Raw genomic sequence first — 23,834 nt, forward strand, 5'->3', positions numbered from 1 at the left:
TGTTTACTTATAAACATGTACATATATCTATTATACTCTAACTTACTTGAATTATATTACCTTTTTCTGACTTGAATATGGACATTCTTCTCTCACCTCCTCCCCAAACATTGATTATAAAATCATTATTTGAAGTGGTAACTCTAATCTCCAACACTTTGTCCTTATATATAAACATCATCCTCTATGATATAATAATGTATGTGGTTAAGTTATAAAAAAAAAAGGCCCAAAATAAAATTTCTCACTAAGAAGCACTATATCTGAAGTTAGGAAACGCAGCAACAATAGTGATTAATATAAAGAGCACTGTTCCAAATATCACCCCCAGCATATAAATCAGAACTAGATGTTCTTGGTACAAAAGACCTAGCTCTACTTCCCTAGCAAATGAAAGTATAGCAGAGCTTGGTGTAATGGTGAGGTGTACCTGCTATATGATCCTAGCACTCAGGAGGCAGGGGCAGGAATTGTCGTAAGTTATATGCTATCTAACTGGCAAAGTCCTGTCTCCCCCTACCCCAACCTGAAAATCCAAAAGGACAAAGCAAATGTAAATATTATTTGTTCCTTTGGAAAATATAGTCAGTCTAAATAATTAAAACTAAAATCTTTAAGAATGTTTCAATAAATTACCTATTGTCTCTGTATCGGGAGCTTGACTGGGGAGGACTATGATTCAACCTTCTGGAAAACTTCTTCTCTCGCTCCTCCTCCTTTGTGAGCTAATATAAAAAAAAAATGGACAACTTTATTAACAATGATTCTCTGTTACATGACTATTTCAGTTAATATTAAGCTTAATTTATAATAGACACAAATTTATCATCACAAATATTCAAGCAAAACTAATCTCACTGCCAAATATAACCCTTTAGTTATAACTGGTGAACTTAAACTGAATAATAAAGTCATAAATCCTTACTTTAAATAATAATGAGAAGAAGCTATTTTAAGTAAATGTCTTTGTTTTTACATATAAAAACCAATTTTATTTCTTGTTTTGAAACTCTAATATACATTCACGCTTTCTGTTTTCTGGATTTTGTCTTACATCATAGAACAGAAAACATATTAGTACTAATCAAGTGATTAAAAAAATACACAAGAAAATGGTATACAAAATCAAACAGTTCTGTCTTTTTAGAACATCATGTCAGCTATATACCATTTCCCAGAGGCCTCTATTCATGTTTTATAGCTACTAGAAATCAATTACAAGAATATGCATTTAGTCAGTTACAATATCCAAATTATATTTTCCACAATATTGATTCCATAGGACGTTATTAATATGTCATTATAAATAATTTAGAAGTTAAAAAATTTAAGATATTGTTAATAGATACTATAAATATGCCAGGGCTTTGAAGATTGTGCATTTCAAGTAAGAACATGAAGAAATTCTAATGCAGACAATCTATAAATACACATATCCACATTTATTCAGCCTTCCTTCAGCATCTACCAAAAACAAGCAAACAAACAAACAAATAAATAAACCAACAACCACCAAACCCACAGACAGTTAATACACACCATATGAATTAATGAAATAGAAACCTATAAAAAGCCTAACTTGGAAAAATGCTTTTTTCAACAATTTGTACAATCCCTCTCTCCATCAATTGTTTTCCTCTTCATACCCACTTCAAATTCCCTTTCACTCCATAGAAAACCTAACAAAGATCTATCTGATGCAGTTTTATTTAGGACTTGGACTAAAACCCTTCTTCCTCAATTTCAAGGGTTGGTATCATAAACCAGAGGATATCCAGATCTCCTGGTGCATTTCCCCCTTCTATTTGCCACAATATATTCTTTCAAGCAAACACGTTGTTAACATTCCATCCTACAAACATATACAGCAACATATTAGACACACACACGAGGGAGGGGGGTTCACAACATTCCATAATACATGCCCAAAAAGAAACTTTTAGTATTTCCACACTGTGTGACATTTTGATAATTCTAAAAGCTCACTACAAAAACCTTCCACAGCTTGTAAAAAAAAAAGATAATAAAGGACTACTTTAGTAAAAGACAGGATACTAAGTCTGTGTGGTATCAACAGCACTGGGACAGGGTCCAGAATTGACCCAACTGTTTTTGAGAATTAAAATATAATTTCAAAGCTAGATATAGTGACATGCCTGTACCTTCAGATATTCCAGAAGCTGACACAGGATGTCACCATAGGTGCTACCTGACCACACCCTCACATATGCACTCTCTTTCCATATGTATGTGTGTATGTAAATATTTATAAATATTAATTTTAGTAAATATATACACAAAATTAACTGCAAGCAACCCACACTTCTACCAGTAGGCAAAGTTTTAATCATCTTATGTCTCATCCACATGGGCAAAGTGCTGATCAGTAGAACAATGGTATCCTCCTTACATTGTATCTACTGTACTTCCAGGTCTTACAAAAGTTATACAAGTGTGTTTAATGATCCTCTCCTGCATATAAAACTGAAGTGCACGGTGTGTGCATGTGTGTAAAATATATATACACATTCAGATAGATAAAAAATAATTCTGATAATTATTACACATTATACAATAAGCTGTATTGCTTATATACTCTGAGAACAGACTAGGAGGGAGGAAAAAAATTATATCCACTTCTCCAATAGTACAAGAACCTCCCAGCAGTAATGGCACTATCATTTACTAACAAAGTGCCATGTGCCAAGCAGTATACCAATTGTATATACATTTTACTGGTTCTCATTATAACGTTTCCATTTCACAACTATATAAAACTTTTCTAGTATTATGGGGGACTGAAGGAAGTAGTTCCGTGGTTGAGAGTACATATGGTCTTGCAGAGAACCTGAGCCTGGTTCCCAGTACTATGGCAGGCAGCTCAGGACCACCTGTAACTTCAGGAGATCTTTTCCTGAACACTGGCACTAACTTGCAAATACTCACACACAAACACACAAGTGTGAATAGCATTAAAAATAATAAAAATTTTAAAAAGATAGGCTGGGTCATGTGTTGGTGACATACACCTGCATGAGGAGGCAGAGCCAAAATAATTATCAGCAAGCTAGAGGTCTACCTAGTCTACATTTCAAATTCCAATTGAGCTAGAATACACACTCCGTGTCTAAAGAAAATCAAATCCAAGATTCATTTAAACTAAAAGTAGCTGAAAATGTATATATATTATAGTGTGAAGGCCAGCAATTGTCTTTACTGGCACAACTGTCCTCAGTCACCTTGATTTTTAACAAACTGAGAAAAATCCAAATTATTAAGGTTATTAAGCAAATGTAAATAGATTATAAAATAAAATTTAAAATGTCCAAACATTCTTTTTTATATATACTTTTTTTACTGGATAGTTTATGTATTTACATTTCAAATGTTATCCCCCATCCCTGTTCCCCCCCCATATCCTCTCCCCCTGTTTCTATGAGGCCCCTTCCCACCTACCCACTCCCACCTCAATACCCTGGCATTCCCGTACACTGAGGAAACGAACCTTCACAGGACCAAGAGCTTCTCCTCCTACTGATGCCAGACAAGGTCATCCTCTGCTACCTATGCAGCTGGAGCCATGGGTCCTGCCATGTGTATTCTTTGGTTGGCGGTTTAGTCTCAGTGAGCTCTGGGAGGTCTGGTTGGTTACTTCCAAACATTCTTAAGTATATTTATTTCTACTGCATTGTGAACATCCCTGTTTGTAACTAACTTAAAAATACTGTCTAATTAAACATCTAACAAACAGATACAAATAAATTTACTGTCCGGAGGCAGCATATAAAACAGTTAAAATCCTAAGCTTTAGAAGGGCCTACTTATAAGATTGGTCCTCAACTACCGTCTGAAAACCTCAGTATCTATAGTTGTTCCCATTTCCCAATAAGAATAACTCACTGAACTTGTTTGTGAAAATTTTTGGTATATGCCAATACTTGCTTTTTGGGAGTCTGGAATTCTGTTTTATATGAGATAGAAGATTTCTGCTCCAAATAAAAACTGAGCACTGCTGCTCTCCCAGAGGTCAACTTGGGTTCAATTCCAAGCACCTATATGATAGCTCGCAAACATCTGTACCTGCAGTTCTAGGCAATCTGAGACTCTTTCAGCTTATGTTCACTAGGCACACAAATGATGCATAAACACCCAGGCAAAACACCCTTAAACAGAATGAAATAATCTTTATTTTTTTAATACAAAAAAAGGGAGCACCAACTGTCAGGAGCCACCAGAGAAAAGCTAAAAACTTAACAGGTTATCTTCCTGAGAGAGGTCTGCCTTGGATTAAAATCTACAATGAATTTGCTCCTATAGGCAAAGCCCAGGAGAATTTCATTTTAGGAAAGGTTCATGCTATTAATATGCTTTTCCTGTTATTAAATACATTTAACAATCAGTAGGTATTAGCCTATCCTTTTGAGCAGATCTCTGTAAAACAATGAAGATGTACTGTCTTGTGGTGATGCTATATAGACAAATAGATGACTTATCTCTTAATGATAATCCTATAAGAATTCCTAAAATTAAATTAGTAATTATTAAGCTCATTTATATTGGAACTGCTATTAAGTTCTCTCTGATAATCCAAAATGCAATGAAAACTCCTCCAGTCTTCAAGTGTCAATAGTTAATTGTTTCTGGGATAGTAAGCAGGCATTTTGCCAACTCAGAGTACATTCCAAGAGGTTGTAAAACCATTAACCAAAGGGAAGTTACGATTTACTAGAGGTGCAAGAACAGAAGATAAAACATTGACTGGGTTTATCTATACAAAACTTGACTTAGTCACCAAAGTTATGGTTTTTGACTCTCCATGAACCTGGAGAAGCTGGTGACAGATGATGAATGTTTAGTCAGATAATTACTCCTAATGGATATGCATGTAAACATTCTCTGTTGTAAACTTCTCATTCAATTTATGGTTTGAATTTATGTATAAACTTGTGGGCCTTTCACCATGTGATCCTGTATTTTGAAAGAGGTATTAAGTGGTGAGGGCAAAGAGAGAAAAAAGTCCTTATACCCCTTTTTTAAAAAACGACCATGATCCCCCTTTACTTAATCCCATGCTGTTTTATGATGAGACGCTAGACAGTTTTTTGCCTCAGAAGAACTCTGAAGACAGGTCAGCTACTGAAACAATGTGACTTAGACTTAAGATAGGTAAACATTTTATTACACAACAACCCTAAAAAATACCTCGTTTTACCCTGGCCAATGCTCTTCCCCCTCCGCTGCCTCAAGAAGAACCGAACAGTAAAGAACTGCCAGGGCTGGCCCACAGCAACCAAGTTTCTAAGTAATTCCTTAAAACACACATTGCTGCCACAACTCACTTCAGGGGAATTAAGCACATTCCATATGACCCCACTGAATCTAGACATATACACTTGTTTTCTACCAGATTTCCTCTCTTAAACCATTTTTCTTTGTTAACTTTTTTATTCTTTTGCATGAATAAATCATAGCCATGATTATAACTAAATTCTGAGTTCAATAAGTACTCCTAAAACAGTCCCTGAAATTACGAACAAGTATTTAGAACACCTAATAAAAAAATTCAAAAAAGAAAACTCAACTGATTATTTCTTCTGTGAACTTAAGGAACTAACACAGTATAACAAGTCTCACCTCTTCTTTTTTTATATCTTTTTCTTGGTGCTGAAGAAAGTCGACCTTCAGGCTTCCTGATGATGGCTGCTCTGGAGGAGGTAGATAACTCTTTGTATTCACAGCATCAAAAAGTTTTTCAACAAATATTTGTGTCTCTAAAAATAAAACCAAAAGAGTTACAGATCAAAGGATATTTAGTAAGATCTTAATTCCCTGATTGTACTCAGCAAGCTTCTTAACACCCTGACCTATTGGGTGTTAAGCATATATGCCAAGCAGCATATAATGGTACAAGTTCCATGATAATCAGTCATTCAAATTTCAAGAGCAGAAACTTGAATGACAAAAGCCTGTCAGCTAGCTGCTTCCATCCAAGACTACTCTGTGACACATGACACATGCAATATATAGACACAAATACTAGCTATTCTCTAAATGTGGGGTAAGTACAACAAACAGCATTTGAAAGCACGTCCTACACAACATTAAGATGTTTCTTTAGCACTGTCTTAAATAGCCAGTAACTTTCTTAGTATATTAATTTATGTAACAAAATAAGCACAAAACATTGAGGAAGCAAGCCATATATAATTAGGAATATGTGTATTCAACTTTGTTATTGCTAAATGTTTTGTTACAACTAGTGGCTTATTTTTTTAATAGTCTGTACATAAGCTACTCAAATAATATTTTAAAACCAAAGGCATTACCTTTCTGAAGAAATACATCGAGCTGATCAATACACAACGCCTTTAATTCTTTTTCACTTTTGTCTTTCTTTACCAGAGCCAAAACATATTTTGCTAGGGCTGATGGATCGGCATCACAGCTAAAGAAAAATAATAATAATAATAATGCTGAGTGAACATTCAAATTCATAAACATCACATTAAATATGAAACTAAAACCATGAACCTACTACAGAAATCACTGGATTAGAGAAAACTGAAGAGACATCACAAAAGTCTTGTCAGAAAGAGTAGTACCACTGTACAAAAGCACAACCTTCAGAATGAAAAGAATCAAGAAAACTAAAACTAACAGCTCAATAGCTACAATACTGGCTCTCAACTAATGCTGCACCCCTTTAAGATCATGGTAACCTCCAACCATACAACTATTTTCATTGCTACTTCATAACTTTAATTTTGCTATTGTTATGAATGTTAGGATATCTAATATGTGACCCTGTGAAAGGGTCGTTCAACCCCCAGAGGGGTAGCTACTCACATGAGGAAAACTCCTAGCACTAAGTTTCTATAACTAAGACCAATTCTGTAACTGAGGCAGGGGGTTAGGGAGAAATGTCCATCTAAAGAGAACTAAAAAAATTAACTATATTAACTGTTCATATGGGAATGACAGAAAACATGGTATTCAAAAAAAAATATACTTAGAAAAAGCTTTTTATATTTAAAAAGCAAGGTATAGAAAAGTATTAATGTGCTACCATTTGTAAGGAAGAGATTATATACATGGATTGTTACATAAAAACCATACAGATATATAAGTATAACCTAATAGTTATGGTAACTTGGGTGAGAAAATGATAGCAGGACCTAAGTAAAGGAGAGACCAAGTCAGAAACCTGAACCTGAATCATCTTCATCCAATTCAAAAAGAGCAAAGAATTCTTAAGCTAAATAAAACATGTTATTTAATTAAGGAACACTTCACAAATTTCACAACAGAATAATAGCAATAGCAAACTTTATTGAACCCATTCTGTTCCATAAGACGCTAGCTCTACACACTAGTATTTCGAAAGCTCTTTTTACTGAAGAAACTGAGCAAAAACAAAACAAAAACAAACAAAAAAGTTAAGTAGAAAAGTTTCCCAAGACAGTTAAACAATAAATGAGCCAATATTTTAGACTAAAACATTCTATCTAAAGCTTATCTTCTGGTCAACGTGTAATTCCCTATTTGTGGGACAATGAACCATGCCACCAGGCAGAAGAACTGGTAAAGTAGCAGCACACTCAGAACCCCAGTAATTGAGAATTACAGAAGTTCAAACTAGCTTCTGACCAGGTTCCTGTCCTGCAGCACATGACCATGACACCCCACTAGGAAGACCATGACAACCAGTCATGTAGCATCAAATCTAGAGTTCTCCATGCTAATAATACCTTAGATAATAATCTAGATTGGCCTCAAGTGTTTAGCCAATGAGCTTTTCTTTCTGGGCATTCCTTCCTGTAAAAGGTATTCAATCTCTGTTTTACCCTGAGTAAAATGAATGAATCTTCATCCACCATGAATAAAACAGTTTGGACAAGCAAGTACTGTTGCCTTCATCAAGGACAGAGGTGGGAGGAGGCCTCTAAGTCTCCCTTAGAAGGCCTCTCCTAGAGGGCCCTCTGTAAGATTAACTCTCATTCAAGACTAAGCTGCTGGATCCCAGCCCTCCAACTCCCGTCCCAATCTCTCATGGTTCCCTGGGTACACAGAAGTTTGAGAACCACACAGCCTCTGTCACACCCCCACTTGCCCCTGCTGTTTGTCACCAGAGAAACATGGGGCTAGGACACCTATCCTAGACTGTGTTTCACCTCTAGAGTGGCACATCAGTGGCTTTCAGATACCTCAAAGGCAAGGCAGAAACTCAGAAGCATACCCCTTTGCAATGAAATGCACAGAAACCAGATAATCAACTCTTCATTTCCCTAAATACCTATGTCACAACCACAGATTCCTATCCATCTCCCAGATTTTCTGTAAATAAGGTCAGCCTAGGCTGTGTGTGTGTGTGTGTGTGTGTGTGTGTGTGTGTGTGTGTGTGTGTGTATACATATTATTTTTTTCCAGAACAATCAAAACTACCTAGAGAGAACTCTGTCTCCAAACAAACCAAAAAATAGAAAGTGCCTGTTACACTAGCATGAAGACCTGATATCAGGTATCTAGTACCCACAAAAAAAAAAAAAAAAAAAAAAAAAAAAAGATAAATAGACAATGAATGGAAAAACAAAAACAACAACAACAAAAAAACTGGGATGAAAAAGGCATTGTGGCATCTCTTGTTTTTCTCAGTCATCTTTTTAGAGAAATTATATACAATGCCAAGGGGCACTCAAGCAGTATCATGGAGAATATCCCAGGGTAATTAAATGTGGGTGTAAGGCAGGGGCTAGCAAGGAATTACCGATTCTTACAAACTTGCAAACAGTGCATGTAAAAAGCCTCCAAGCAAACCCTGAAGTCCCAAGAGAACCTATATTTTATCTCCAAAAAAGGGCCTGACAATAATCCAACAAGAAAACAGAAATATCCAACTAACCTAATCCTAAATACTTGACCAACAAAACTGAGATAATAAATGCCTGCTTTGTTGCTAAGTTCCTGGATAACTTGCTACTCAATTACAATAAATCAATGTTTCTCATAAAATTACTTCCATTTTTAACAAAGACCTTAAGTTAGTTATAATCTTAAATGCGGGGTTCGGGGCATTTTAATGGTACATAAGAAACGTCATGAAAACTTCCTTTTGAAACTTACTTTGGGCTAGATCAGTGGTTAAGATCACTGGCCATTTTTCCAGAGGGTCATAGATTGATTACTCACATGGTGGCTGACTTCTTGCAAGGCTCAGAACTGAGTGCAAGCACACAGTTCATGACTATATGGGGAGGACACAGTCTAAGTCAGGGTAGTCCAACAGAAAGCCCAAGGTGGGAAAATAGCTGATATCAAAGAAAAATTCCAGTGAAATGAAACAAAATGAACAAAACATCTCAATTTCTCATGAGATTAGTAGCTTAAGTGACTTGACAAATTATCCAGATTAATATAGTCATTCACAAAATTACTTAAAAAAAAAACTAGAAAATTTCACCAATATCTGACTACCTTAATACAACTAATAATGTTTTAAAATTTATAATAGTAGAGTTAGAAAGTCCCACAGGCTCTGCATGTAAAGATAACTCAGCACTACTCTGACTGCCACATGTACACAGTAGCAAATGTGTTCATACACATATACACAAAAAATAAACAAATATAAAAAGCATAGGGGTAGCTATTAAGATCAGCAATCTCTTCTAGATGGGTAAGGGAAAAACTGTATACATCAAGTGAGAGAATTGAAAGAAATGGAGAAATTTAATAAAATTTTCTAATTTTTTTAATAATTTAAACTTGGATCAGACTGAACCTAAAATAAAAGCTGCAAGCAATTCTCTAAAATTTATATTTGTATTTTAACTTATAATATAGGATTTTCAAAATGGTATTACAGTATAAAAACTTTGTTCTACTACACTATTTTTTAAAGATACTTGTCTGTTCAACTATCCTGACCCTTTTAGAATTTAAGTGGAAGATATCTAATAGAGGAATTTAACCCAAGCTTCCACTTTCAATAATTTTCAAAGAAAGAAACTGGAGGTTACCTGGACTAGGAATTAAAACTTAAATACATTAACTCAAAAGCTTAAGAACACAGATATAAAGCCCATCCGTTCTGATCAATTTTATTTTCTTATTTTATATCCATGAAAAATATCTAATTTGCATCAAGTCATAGTTCTATATTCTTTCCTTAGAATTACTCTTTCAAAAATGCAAATTTCATTGCAATATATGAACTATGAAATTAATTACTATAGCTTATTATGCCTCTTTATTCTATTAAAAAACAAAAAGATTTGTATATAATTAATTTACAATATAGGCTATTCATTAAAAGTCCTGAAGCAACTGCATTACAAAATAAGACAGTTTAGTAACCATCAAAATCTATTTTTTAAGATATATTATGTATAATATATGTATGATTTGAGTATATCTACTTCACTTCCTTCTCTCACACACGAGATAATACATCATGACCTCCCCACTTTGGATATTTTCTTTACTTACATTTCAAATGTTATCCCCTTTCCGGTTTCCCCTCTGGAATCCCCCTATCCCATCCCTCTCCTCCTTCCTCTATGAGAGTGTTCTCCTACCCACCTACCCACCCACCCACTCCTGCCCCGTCCTGGCATTCCCTGACACTGGGGCAATGAGATTCACAGGGCCAAGGGCCTCTCCTCTCATTGATGACTGGATCAGGCTCTGCTACACATGTGGCTGGAGCTATGGGTCCCTCCCTCCATGTGTATTCTTTGGTTAATGGTTTGTTGATTGATACTGTTGTTCTTCCTATGGGGTTGCAAACCTCTTCAGCTCCAGTCCCTTCTCTAACTCCTCCATTCTCAGTCCAATGGTTGGTTGAGAGCAATCTGACTCTTATTTGTGAGGCTCTGGCAGTCTTTCAGAGACAGCTCTATCAGGTTCCTGTCAGCATGCCCTTCTTGGCATCTACAATACTGTCCCTCACACACTTTCTAGTCTCCTCCCTTTACTCAGATACTGCCTCCTACTTTCATGCTTGGTTTTTAAATGTAGATTCTGAAGAACAAGAAAAGGTAGTAATAATTTCTTCCCGGGTCTAGTTTACTTCACTTAAGTTCTCCAGTTCCACCCATCTTCTAGCAAATGATTTAATTTTGTTCATTTAATTGCCAAATAACCTAGTATTTTTATAAATAACAAATTTATCCACTCCTCTGATGATGAGCACAGACTGATCCTCTAATTTAGCTACAGTAATTATTTCCAATATAACAGGGGCATTGCAAGTTTCACTACTGATTTTGAAAGTATCCCAGGAGCTGTAGGAAGATCATTTGGTAGTAGTATTTTAGATTTTTTATGATCTTCCATACTGACTTCCGTAATGGCAAGGTAATGATTTACTTTTCCATCAACAGTGTTTAATGAATTTCTTCTTTACCCTACCCCAATCATCATACTCAGCATTTCTTTTTGTGTCATTCAAATTTGCATACAAGTGTAGGTAGGTATGTGGAAGCCAGGAGTCAGTATCCTGTGTGAAGTGGAAACTTAGGGGGTCTTTGGAGAGTCAGTTGTGTTGGATGGTGTTCTGCTGAGGCAAACAAGTGAAGGAGTGTTTCCCTGAAGTGGACACAGGTAAAAGACTAAGGCAGACTAGTGAAGGAATGTTTTTCAGTGAAGTAGACACAGGAGAGAAGATGTTCTGCTAAAGCAAATGGTGATGACGGATTCTTTCCTAACAAGACACATGTATTCTGTAGTTAAGCTCCATTTGTTGTGACTCCTCAGACTTGGGCTGATTGGATGCATGTGCTGAAGCAAGGCACCTGGAGGACATATAATGTCTGGAGGGTATAAAAAGAACTCCACAGAGTGACAAGACAGAGCTTGGCTTGCTGGTACACCTGGCTGTGGTTCTTAGTCTTCACTGATCTTCACTTCCCTGAAAGAGAGGCACACCAATTCCTGGTGTTTCTGCTGGTCCCTCTTTTTTTTTTTTTTTTTTTTTTTTTTTTTAATTGAACAACTTTATTTTAAAAACAAAGATAAATGTACAGATTTTAAACATTTTTGTATAAAAGTATACGAATACATTTTTGTCAGTGCTTGGTTTTTTTAAAAGGTTTGATAGTGTGCATTAAGATCTTATTAGCTACAATGAGCATAAAGTACATGGAAAACAGGATGTAACCTGGAATTAGTCAAAGTTTTCTTGGTATGTAAGAATTAAGCATAATGGTTTTTTGTTTCCTTTTTTTTTTTTTTTTCTTTTCTTGAACTTCATATAGTCTATGAGTTGTTTCTGGGGAGTTCAGAGCTTTCTGGGGTTAGTATCCAATTATCAGTGACTGCATATTATGTCTGTTCTTTTGTGGCTGGGTTATTTCACTCAGGATGATATTCTCTAGATGCATCCATTTTCTTAAGAATTTCATAAAGTCATTATTTCTGATAGCTGAGTAGTACTCCATTGTGTAAATGTACCACAATTTTTGTATCCATTCATCTATACTGACTAAGTCCAAGCTTAGTCTCTGCTAGTCTCTGTTGCTAACATTATGCTACTGAACTGGACTGCTAGTGTTTCCATGAAGAATTTGGGAGTAGATTGAGCTGCACTACCTGCTCACCTATGAACTGAAGTGCTGACCCAGACAACACAGATGGGAGTTGCTCCAAAGAACCTTTCTAAACAGGTCCACTCCCCGCCCATCCTTTCTTTCCCACTGTGTCTGGTGGATGGTGGGCAAGGGAAGTTAAAGCATTCAAGAACCATCATTAAAAACATGATTTGAAAAAAATTAGTTACACAGGTGTCATCTATGATCATTCTTTTTTTTAATTAAAATATAACTATAGCATTTTCCCCTTCCCTTTTCTCCCTCCAATTCCTGTGTGCCCCTTCAAATCATGACCTTTTTTCTTTACTGTTATATATACATATAAATAAGCATGTTAATGTATGAATACAACCTGATGAGACCATTTAATGTTACTGGTATGTATATGATATCAGGTCTGACCACCAGATACTGAATAACCAATTAAGAGATCCCTCCCCCAAGAAGACTAATTCTCCTGAACTCAGCATTCCTTAGGTGCCTATTGTTCTTGGTCTAGGGGTAGGGTCCCATGAAATTTTCCCCTCCCACTTTAGCATGTCTGTTAAGTGTTCCTAGTTCAGGCCTTGTTTAGGCAGTCATATTATTGAAGTACCAGGGTTGAAGTTTCACTGTCATTTCTAGGAGACACAATCTTACAGCAGTTTTGGGTGTCCTCTGGCTCTTACAATCTTTCCATCCCCACCTTCCACAATTCTGAGCCTTAGGTACAGGAATTGTATCATAGACATATCCACCGGTGCTGGGTGAGCACCACAATTACTTGTTCTCTTCACTTTGACCAGCTGTAGTTTACTCACATGGTATGTTACAAAACAAACTGTGATGACATGCTGAGAGCAATTAGGAATTACTTTAAAACCAGCTTTTCTCAAGGTGCCCATACACAAGCCAGTGTGGTAATACAAACAGCCCCTAGCCTAATTAGCCTAGTTTCCTCTGCCCATGTTCCTTGGCATTTTGGTCTTCTGAACTCAACCAGAAAAGGTCACTAAACACTGCTTACAACATTCTAACAGCTTCACTAGTCTGAAGTTCTGAATTCTTTCAACAAACCAGTATACAAGGTTTATGAACAGCATAACAGGTTTCTTACAGCAACAACCCCACTTCTCATTTTCTATATTAGTCATTTTCTTGTTCCTGGGACTAAATAACTAAAATTTTCCTCTAGTATTGCTAAAATTCACCTCTTTGTTATTTATTCACATGAATAATCAGTTTTCCCTATATTAAAAAGGCTATCTTTTTTTAAGCTAAATGCTTTTAATACCTTTGTTAGAAATAAGACAACTTTCTAGGTTGATCTTTGTATATACCATACTGGTTTTTGTTGTTGGCTGTGGTTCTTGGTATAATTTTAAATGAGGTACTATTATATCTCCACTTTCCTTTTTACCTCAAATTGCTCTGACATTTCAGTATCTTTTTTGCTTCCATATGAATTGTGAGGACTTTTCTTCTACTTCTACAAGAAATGTCAATGGTCTTTTGATGACTATTATATTAAAAGGGTGCTTTACTTTTGTCTATTTTTACAATATTGCCCCATATGTAAGTCAAAGACGTTTTATTTTCTATTGTCTTTTTCTTCAACTTATTTAATGTTTCATAGTTTTTGCTGAATTTACTCATTGTCAAAGCTAATCACCGTACTTATAAAATAATAATGGTGCAAGTCTTTTGAAAAATCAAAACCCACTTGCAGTGACACTTCCTCTCCAACAAGGCCACACACAACTCCTAGTCCTTTAAACCACACAAAGACAAAAGCAAAGCTCCATATCTAGATATATATTAGCTTTTTAATCCCAATTCACATACAAAGCAGAGTGTTTCCCTTAGGCCACCAGTTCACTGACCTTCTACTTAACTACAAAAGAAAGTAAAAGGTAATCCATTCTTTTCAGGAACTAAAAGGAGAGAGAAAAAGCTAGAGAGCATTTTGTCATGTCAAAAAGAAAAGGCAAAATTATGCAAGGGGAATGGTTCTGCAGACTAAAATATAAAAAGGCAAGCACTAGAGATAAAACTCAGCTTGTAGCATGCTGCTGAGCATGTAAGAAGCCTAGTATCACAGAACTGTGAAGGGGAGGTAGAGTGGGAGGGAGGGAGGTAGAGGGGGAGGGAGGGAGGGAGGGAGGGAGGGAGGGAGGGAGGGAGGGAGGGAGGGAGGGGAGAATGTGAAATTCAAGATCACCTTCCTCCTAAGCAACCTGAGCTACAAAGAGACCCTACCCAAAACATTAACACCCAAGTTTTCTAAAACTGCTTCCAAAATCATTCTGAAAATATTTTCACTTAAACTGGGACCAGCCAGATGTACACAAGGTAAGGACACTTTCACTGTAGCCTACAATAGGGATTAATTTCCTGGAAAACATAGAAATAATTTATTCCCACATGATCTCCTCCAATTCACACGCACGCGCGCGCACACACACACACACACACACACACAAACACACAAATGTAATTCTTAAAAAAGGGTTTGTTTTGTTTTGTTTTGTAGGGCTAGAGAAATGGCTCAGCAGTTAAAAGCACTTGCTGTTCTTCTAGAAAACTAGGGTTCAATTGACAGTATCCACATCACCAGTCACAGCCATCAACAGCTCTGGAGTTCTCTTCTCTTTTCCAACGTCCCTGCACACACATGGTGCAAAGACATACAGTTTTATGCATAAGGTAATGCTTTAATGTAAAAATCATGGGCATTTTTCAGCTCAAAAAATCTCAAAACTAAAGATATTCTTTAATTTCTTCTAAGAAAACAGATGTTCTGCCAAATTGGAATTACAATCCAAATTACAAGTAAGAAGATATTTGATAAACTTGTTGAGCACAGTTAAAAAAAAAAAAAAAGAGCTAAGGTATCACTCTTTTAGCCCATTTAGTGCTACACTAAATTGTTAACCTTTCCTTGAAACAGTCTAGTTGGGGTGTGGGTAGGAGGGTGAAGGAGGAAGAGGAGGAAGAGAAGCAGCAGCATCAATTAAAACAAGTGGAATGCTAAGGTTCCTTGTCTGAGGTTATTTCTACTTTATTTACAAGTAAAGCGCCACTCCTGGGTTAGCAATGTACTTCTCTAGGAGCCAAGCCTTTTTACATTAGCCTTCAGAGATGTTCCAGATCCAAACTCTTAACAGAGGCAGGCAGTATCTGTCCCTCTCTCTTTCCGTCTTACTCCCCAGAACCCCAAACTTTGGAATTCACTATGTTAATCAGGCTGGCCCATCTGCACAGGTGCTGCCATGCCCTTCTCCCTGACCCAGAATGCTGGGTAAAAGATGTGAGCCACCAAGGGCAGCACACTTACAACCTTTTAAAATCAAGACAGCAGGCCTCAGAGTGTATATCACTACATTTAGAAGAACAAATAAATGATCTGCTGAACTGCATTTTTACACTTGTTACATTTTTAATAACCCATTTGTAATGAATGACTCCACTTAAAATTTAGTAATTTTCATATCAATTTGTTGAAGAAAATACATGGAAACTAGCAGGCGGAGTACAAGACTAAGAGAATACGGACATTTTTGAAAACTCGAGCACAGGCTATAATTTATACTGATAGAGTAACACCTGTCGCTTATTATAAAAATATGAGAAAATAGGAGAACTTACTGGCCATAATAAAATGAGTAGCATCATAAAACAACTTTACCTGAACTGCTGCACTTTAAGAGCCATGAATGTGCCTAGCTCAGCTTTCAAGCATCTATGTCTCAATGAAGTTTTAAGCACCAACATTACTCAACCAATTCCTAATAAAAAATAAAATATGTATCCACATGGAAACTACACTGGAGAAAATGTTCATTGCAGAATTGTTTATATAATCAATATATAAAAACAACCCAATGGTAAAAGCAAAATGATGATGTAAGCACGGAATGGCCACATAGCAAACTGAATTTTGGTCATTTTAAAAGGTGGAAAAATTATATCAATTTTGAATGTGCAAAGATGAAAAATGGGAAAAGCACTTTGCTTTTTATTCTAAAGCATTCAACAAGGAAGCTCCAATTCTTACGACACAGTGACTAACTTAAGAAATTGAAGTAAAGAATCTAATTTTTCTTAATTATTATTGACAATTGATACCTATGATTTAGGTATCTCTACTGAAAGTGGAAATTTTATCTTCACTGTGAGGTATTACGAGGTGCAACGAGGTAGGCCTTTGAGAAGTAATTAGGAATAGGTAAGTACATTAAGGTGAGGTCCACAGAGTTAATAAGTGGCTCTTTGTCCTATGGCAGGGTACTACAACAAGTGAAGGCCACACAGTGGAACATAACTGCTGCCCACTTCCTTTATGGCTGAGCTCTCTCCTTTGAGTAAACAACTATAGTGACCTAAGACCTCCCACTAAGATGCAGTTTTTCTCCAATCTGAACCAAACTAATGTTTAAAAAGAAACAGATCAATATATAAATATCAATTATATTTCTAAATACTAGTATCAGTTACAAACTCAAATTTTTAAATGCTAGTTGTAAGACATGAGGGTGGAGGAATCTAAACTTTGTAAGACTTCACCAGAAAAAAAAACCTATAAAATATTGCTTGTATGTAAGCAAAATACCTCAGAAAAAGACAATAAAAAATCTCAAATTTAATCCACTGCTTACCAGACAGAAATCAAATCTTAAATAAGCTTTTTCTTGGTCTAGAAATGTTCACTTACTTGGACGTTGTGCTGTTTAATGTAAACTTGACACAAATAGATCTGGGTTCGAGCAGGCAAGCCTGTAGGGCATTTTCCTAATTAGTGATTAATGAGAGGGGTCCAACCCCCCCACACATACACACACTGGGGCTAGTGGTCCTGTGTTCTACAAGAATAGACAGATCAAGCCAGTAAGCACTCCTCCACAGCCTGGGCATCAGCTCCTGCCTCCAGCTTCCTACCCACTTTGAGTTTCTGCGTTGGTTTCCCCCTCAATGGACTTCAATTCACAAAATTTAAGCCAAATAAATCCTTTCCCCCCCTAACTTGTCATGTTATTTCATCACAGCAACAGTAACCCTAACTAAGGTATTCTCTAAAAAGAATTTTTTTCCTCACAGAAAGGTAGTAAGAGGTAATAAATCTGGTAAGAAGGCTTATCATTACCCACTTCAGCTCATTTATTTTCTCTGGAACAAAAGGAGAAAGAAAAAAAAAATGGGAAATTTGTTCAGGCTTGACTTAGCCATTTTCAACATGCACACATCAGACAAGGTAATAATGTATCTATTTTGCTCCCAATACTATTCCTATCATGTAGTTTGGCACCATAATCCAGCCAAAATGCTAAAACAAATTTAAAAAATAACAAAAACAAAAATGCCTGCTAAATTCAGTAACTCAAATGAAAACTTGAAATAGGATTGCAACAATAAAATATGGTCTTGATAGGCATTAATCAAGTAAAAAAAATAAAAATACTTAAATTACATAGGTATTGAGCAAATAATTCTGTCACCAACTAAAATTAATCAAATTAGAATAATTTCTTTGGTCCAGCTCCATGAACTGAGCTGACTTGAACACAGAAACACAAAATATTTTCTTAAGTAAACATGAATTCTTCAGTGCTCACCCTCAAAAAAAATTACTAAACTATTTTAACTAAATTTAAGCTTTAAATGTCTAATCTTAGTACAGAGGCAAATACAGGTAAATCCCAGCACGTTGAAAGACTCAGGCCCGCCCCCAGTGCTACAAAGTGAAACTTTGTTTCAAAATAAAAAATTCTACCAGTCTACTAGGATACAAAGCAAAACTTTGTCTCAAAACAAAACAAAATAAAAAGTTCTAATTCTTAAATAAAAAGAGTTCTAGTGATGGCTAGGGCACTAAGAGTGCTTGCCACAGATTGATCACCTGATTTAAATGCTAAGAATACACAGAGAGGTTAAGAATCTACTCCCACAAGTTGTCCTCTAACCACCATGTACCAGTACCTGAGCACACACACAAACATGTTTTAAAACACTGAAGTAAGCGCAACAGTGGTGGCACAGGCCTTTAAAGGCTGCACTTGAGTGGCAGAGACAGGCAAACCTCTGAGCTCAAAGCCAGCTTTGTGAGTTCCAAGGCTACACAGAAAACCCTGGCCTCGAAAAATAAATAGATAGATAGATAGATAGATAGATAGATAGATAGATAGATACATACATACATACATAGATAGATAGATAAATAAATAAATGAACAATTAGTATTGAAATAATAAGAGAAACACACCCAAAGAATCTATTTTTAGTGCTGTCCATGTCAGCTACTCTGAAAAATCAAAGTAGCATGGTATGGGTTTTGGTTTTATCCAAATGAGCTTCCCAAAGTAGATTTTCGGCCATCAAAGTAGAAATTTCAACTAATAGCTTTAATACTGAAGTCTGGGTCACACACATTGTACTAGGCACTACCACAGAACAGGAACAGTTAAACTCTGAGACAAAGCCTGCTTTCAACTGCCACAGAAAATAACAATGATGCTAAAACAAGTAACAGCTAACACATGTATTTTGCCTGTGATGCATGTCTTAAGTTATGTAAGAATAATTAAAGAGCTATGTTGGAAAGAGTCACTACTCCAACTAAATAGATCACAGGTAAGTTTCTGGGAGAAACAGACCATGTCAGATCTATATTTTAGTACTGATATTAACACATATAGATATAAAAGATATGCATATAAAGTCAGGAAGTACCACCATACACACAGGCTTCAGAATCACATATCTTTGTAGTCTGTCATCATCATTTATTGGCTATATTCATATAAGATTGAAGCAAAAGAATATGGTCTTGAGAGCCTATGCAAGTGTATTCATAGCCAAGTAAGGTGTGCTACTAAATGGCCCTAAGAGTATATTTTGTCTTTAACAGAACATAAGTTCACATTCAATAAAACCTCAATGATCAGCTGTGAGTTAATTTTCACTTCTTAAATTGGAGAAAGGGAGCCAAACAATATGGTAGAGAATCACAAAGAAAGTTTAGCTTCGCATAAATTAAGATGCACATAAAAAGCAACAGAATATAAGTAGAAACTAGCAAAAATGCACATGTAAGAAAAGTATGGGTCTTGTTTTTGCTTTTTGCTATTTCTGTTTAGTCTCTATTCAGGGTGGCAAACTGACTTTTTATGCCAAAGTAACTACTTAGCAGCCAGAGAGAATTCAAATCAAGGTTTAGAGTTACAAAGATCACTGTGCAAGCACACACACACACACACACACACACACACATATTTTCCATAATTCACAATAAAAAATAAATTTTAATGATGCTTTAAAACATACTTGTTAGTAGCAAATATAAACAAGAAAAATACTTCAACTGAGTATAATGTGAACCTTGTTCCTTTTAAAAAAAGTGTTACTGCAAATGAAAGTTTAACAGTTTAAAAAGAAATGTATACCATACTGAAAACAATATACAATCCACACAACAATGCAATATTATATTAAAAACACGCATGAATCTGGAGCATTGGTTCTCAACCTACCTAATAGTACTACCCTTTAATACACTTATTCATGTTGTGGTGACCCCCAACCATAAAATTATTTTCACTGGTACTTCTTAGCTCTAATTTTCCTAGTATTTTGAATTGTAAACATGTGGGCTTTCCAATGGTCTTAGGCAACACCTGTGAAAGGTCTCAACCCACAAGTTGAGTGCTACTGTTCTAGTGTATAATAAATAAGGCTTGAATTTAATTAACTGTGGGGTAGTATCTTAACTTCACACTTCAGTGCCTCATTGTCATCAACCCCAGAAAAACAGAGATAACACTCATCAAGTAACAAGGACTAGAAAACACCAGCGATGCATGCAAATGTTAGTGGTAGCAGTGGTAGTCAAATAAGCTATTAATCAAGCAGTATTTAAAGGAGGGACAACTGTAGATTATTGAATGCCTCATTCTCTTCTAACTATACAAGGAAACAAATAATTCTCCCTAATTATACTACAAACAAAAGGAAGATTCACTTGCCTAGATCACTAAGCTAACTGAATGGCAGAACTGAAATTTGAATACCGACCTATGAGAAAAAAGTTTGCTTTCATTCCCCTATGCAACCTACCTTCACAGAAATGCACAGCTACAGAAGCAAAAACTAAAGCATCCCCATCTTTACAATTAAACTCCAAAGTCTCAGCATTAGTCTGTCAATTTTAATTCCTGAAAAATTAAAAGGATTTGACTGTATCTTGAGGAATTCCTTCATATTAAAAAAAAATTTATTAAATTACCACATGTGGTAGTAAGTCCACAAAAAAATTAAACAGTTAAAAAAAACTTTTCTATTAAAAATAAATAAAACCTTGGGAAAACAAGTAAAGCACTAAGAGCTATGCACTGCTTAGAACTTTCTGAAAAAGATTCAAACAGCACCATAAATAATCCCAAGAATTGACAAAGGTTTACCTGAAATTAAGAGGCACAGAAAAAACAAAAACAAAAAACAAAAAAAAACAAAAATCCAATAAGTAAAGTGAAGAAAAAACTTAAGAGAACTGTACTTCAGACAGAAATTAATAACTAAACTCTACAAAGGGCTACAAAAATCAACTCCCCCCCCCCAAAGCCAATCAATAAATGAGCAGGATGGTTCTCAAAAAAATACAAATGGCCAATAAATAACCTCAGCCATTAGAGAAATGCAAATTAATTTTTTTCAGGAGGCCGGAGAGATCAGTAAAATGCCTGCCTCAAAAGTATGAGACATAGTGTAGATCCTAGAGCTATTTTGGTCAGCTGCCCTAGCCAAATCAAGAAACTCCAGGTCCAATGAGAGACTCTGTCTCAAAAATACAAAGTACTTGAAATGGACTATTGGTTTTCGGGTTCTGGCTCACCCCAAGCAGAATGGTCAGGATCAAGAAAACAAATGACACCAAAAGCTGTGAGGATGTAAGGTAATAAGTCTTATACAGTGGTGGTGCAAATATAAATTGGCACAGCCCCTATGAAAGTCAATGTGAAGTTGCTCAAAAGCCTAATGGTTATGACCCAACTATATCACACTTAGGTAAACACACCAAAAGGTCTTTAACTCAACATAATACAGAAACATTTGTACATGTAAGCTTATTGCTTCACTATTAAAAACTAAAAAAAAAAAAGAAAGAAAACAAATATCCAACACATGGATGAATAAAGAAAATGTGGTGCATTTACAGAGAAGAATCTTTTCAGTCATGAAGTATAAAATCATGACATGTACACAAAAATAGATGGAACTGGAGATTACCATTTTTAGTGAACTAGGCCAGACTCAGAATAAGAAACTGTTCATTTTCTCTCATTGGCAGAGCCTAAGTGCAAATTGTGTGTATGAGAGACAGAGACCAACTGAGCATGTGAGAGATACCATGCACAGAAGAAATGATGAAAGCAGAGACTAATGAAACACATGACATTAACACAGAAGGGAAGACTATTCAGAGGAAAGGAGAAAGCAATATGGGAAGAGTGAGCGCAAGGCTACCATCAGTGAGAGGGGTAAATAAAAACAAAGTATAATGGCATAAATATATGGAAAAGCCATAATAAAACCCATTACTTTATATGCTAACAAACAAAATTTAAGGTTGAATCACTGAGACAAAGATACTGCTTTTTTGGTTAGGATTTCACATTACCAAAACGGCAAGAACAGTAAAAGACTGACTAAGCAAACAGGTGAAATCAAAGACATCAATTCTAAGCACTGAGAGAAAATTTCAATGCCTAAATGTTTAATGATTTATGAAAAAGAAAACAGCATTCTGCTACAACTACAGAACTTACAATTGAATTAAACAGATGCAACTATTTTGTGCTTAGAGCTGAAAATGTGACCAGTCCTTCTCATATTACCTCACTCTCAATCACTCTCAAAACTCAGCTACCCTAAACCCTTTGATGGCTTCTACAAAAACACACAAGACAACACACAAAATGATTAACTTGACTCAACAAAGTCCTGTGTGGTCTCTGGTGCCTCTGGAATCCCTAACCATTGCTAGTCTTCCTCAGCTCTTTCAATTTCTTTTAGTTTCTCTAGTGTTCCCCAATCCCATTTTTAGGACATTCATAAAATATGTTCTCCAAAACCTAGAAAGCTGTTCTTCAACCTTCCTAGCTGAGATCTATTGTTGTCATTGCAAATCAGCCTTTCTTCACTCCATATAATGTATTTCCAAAGCATATTACAATTACTTGTTCAGTATCTGTCTTCCCTAACAAATAAAGTTATTTCATCCTTTGCCAAATGCTATTTCCCACACTGATTAGCATACAGCACAAGTGAAGTACTCAAAAGTTTGCTAATACATTCAAAGTTCAGATTAGTCAAAAAACTAAATAATAAAATCATGAGATATGTCACTATTATGAGCAGCTAAAAGCTATATAAAGTTCCTTCTTATAATCCTTCCTCAAACAGTATGTATTTTATTAATTTCATGTCAAAACAATGCAAAAAATATTTATGAGGAAAAAAACATTAGAAACCAAAGTTGGTAAATAATTAAGCTTTTATAAGTCATCACCTAGAAACATAATAAAGGACACATGCAGATTAAAAGAACAAGAATAAAAGCTACATTTTACAACAATGTACATTAGAAAGGGCCACTTGTAGAATCTACTAGCAATAACTGTTTATTGTAATCTTGGAAAGTAACAGACGTCTGAGTAGTTGCTGCCATAAATGTGCTTTGTTTGAATTAAAGAAAAACTAAGGCATATACATTAAGTATATATGTTTTAGGTTATTGAAAAGAACATAAAACAGCAGTACAGTTGATTTTAAATGTGCTAATTACACACTGGGTAGTATTCTAGGAAATTTTTTTTCATTATTTCCCCCACTTTACAAATGGAAGCACAAGCATTGAGTTAAGTGACTTTTCCCATATTATATGACTTGTAGTTGAGTTTCTTCTGTGCTAGTAATTAGGCCCTAGAGTTGGTTCTCCCTCTCACCTGTTACATATGTTACCACTTTCACATCCAATGAAAGAAAATGTCTTTTTTTGTTTATTTAGAAGTGGAGGGTACTGAAGATTTCATCTGGACCAAGCTTGCCCCAGGTGCCACCACCACTATATTCTCCAGATCTCTAAAACCTCCCATAATTTTATAGCTTCAAATACTATTAGCATGACTTTTTATCTCTCTAGTCTTGGCCCAAGTTCTAGACTCCAGCATCCAACTTTACATAAGACGAATAACTAGGACCTCACACTTAATCATC

General features: G+C 35.6%; 1 protein-coding gene across 5 annotated transcripts in view; it reads right to left on the bottom strand.

Annotated features, from left to right (window-relative positions):
- RBM26 (RNA binding motif protein 26) overlaps window positions 1-23,834 on the bottom strand; it is a 69,000-nt gene that overhangs the window by 43,132 nt on the left and 2,034 nt on the right. For all 5 annotated transcript variants that reach the window (XM_080917142.1, XM_080917141.1, XM_080917140.1 and 2 more), the window contains exons 2-4: window positions 6,327-6,445; window positions 5,635-5,771; window positions 637-725 (exon numbers count right to left, since the gene is read on the bottom strand). In XM_080917142.1, coding sequence (XP_080773268.1) covers window positions 637-725; window positions 5,635-5,771; window positions 6,327-6,445 — 345 coding nt within the window. The remainder of the gene's footprint in view (window positions 1-636; window positions 726-5,634; window positions 5,772-6,326; window positions 6,446-23,834) is intronic.

This window comes from Micromys minutus, assembly GCF_963924665.1.
Source record: "Micromys minutus genome assembly, chromosome: 5".
Lineage (NCBI taxonomy): Eukaryota > Metazoa > Chordata > Mammalia > Rodentia > Muridae > Micromys > Micromys minutus.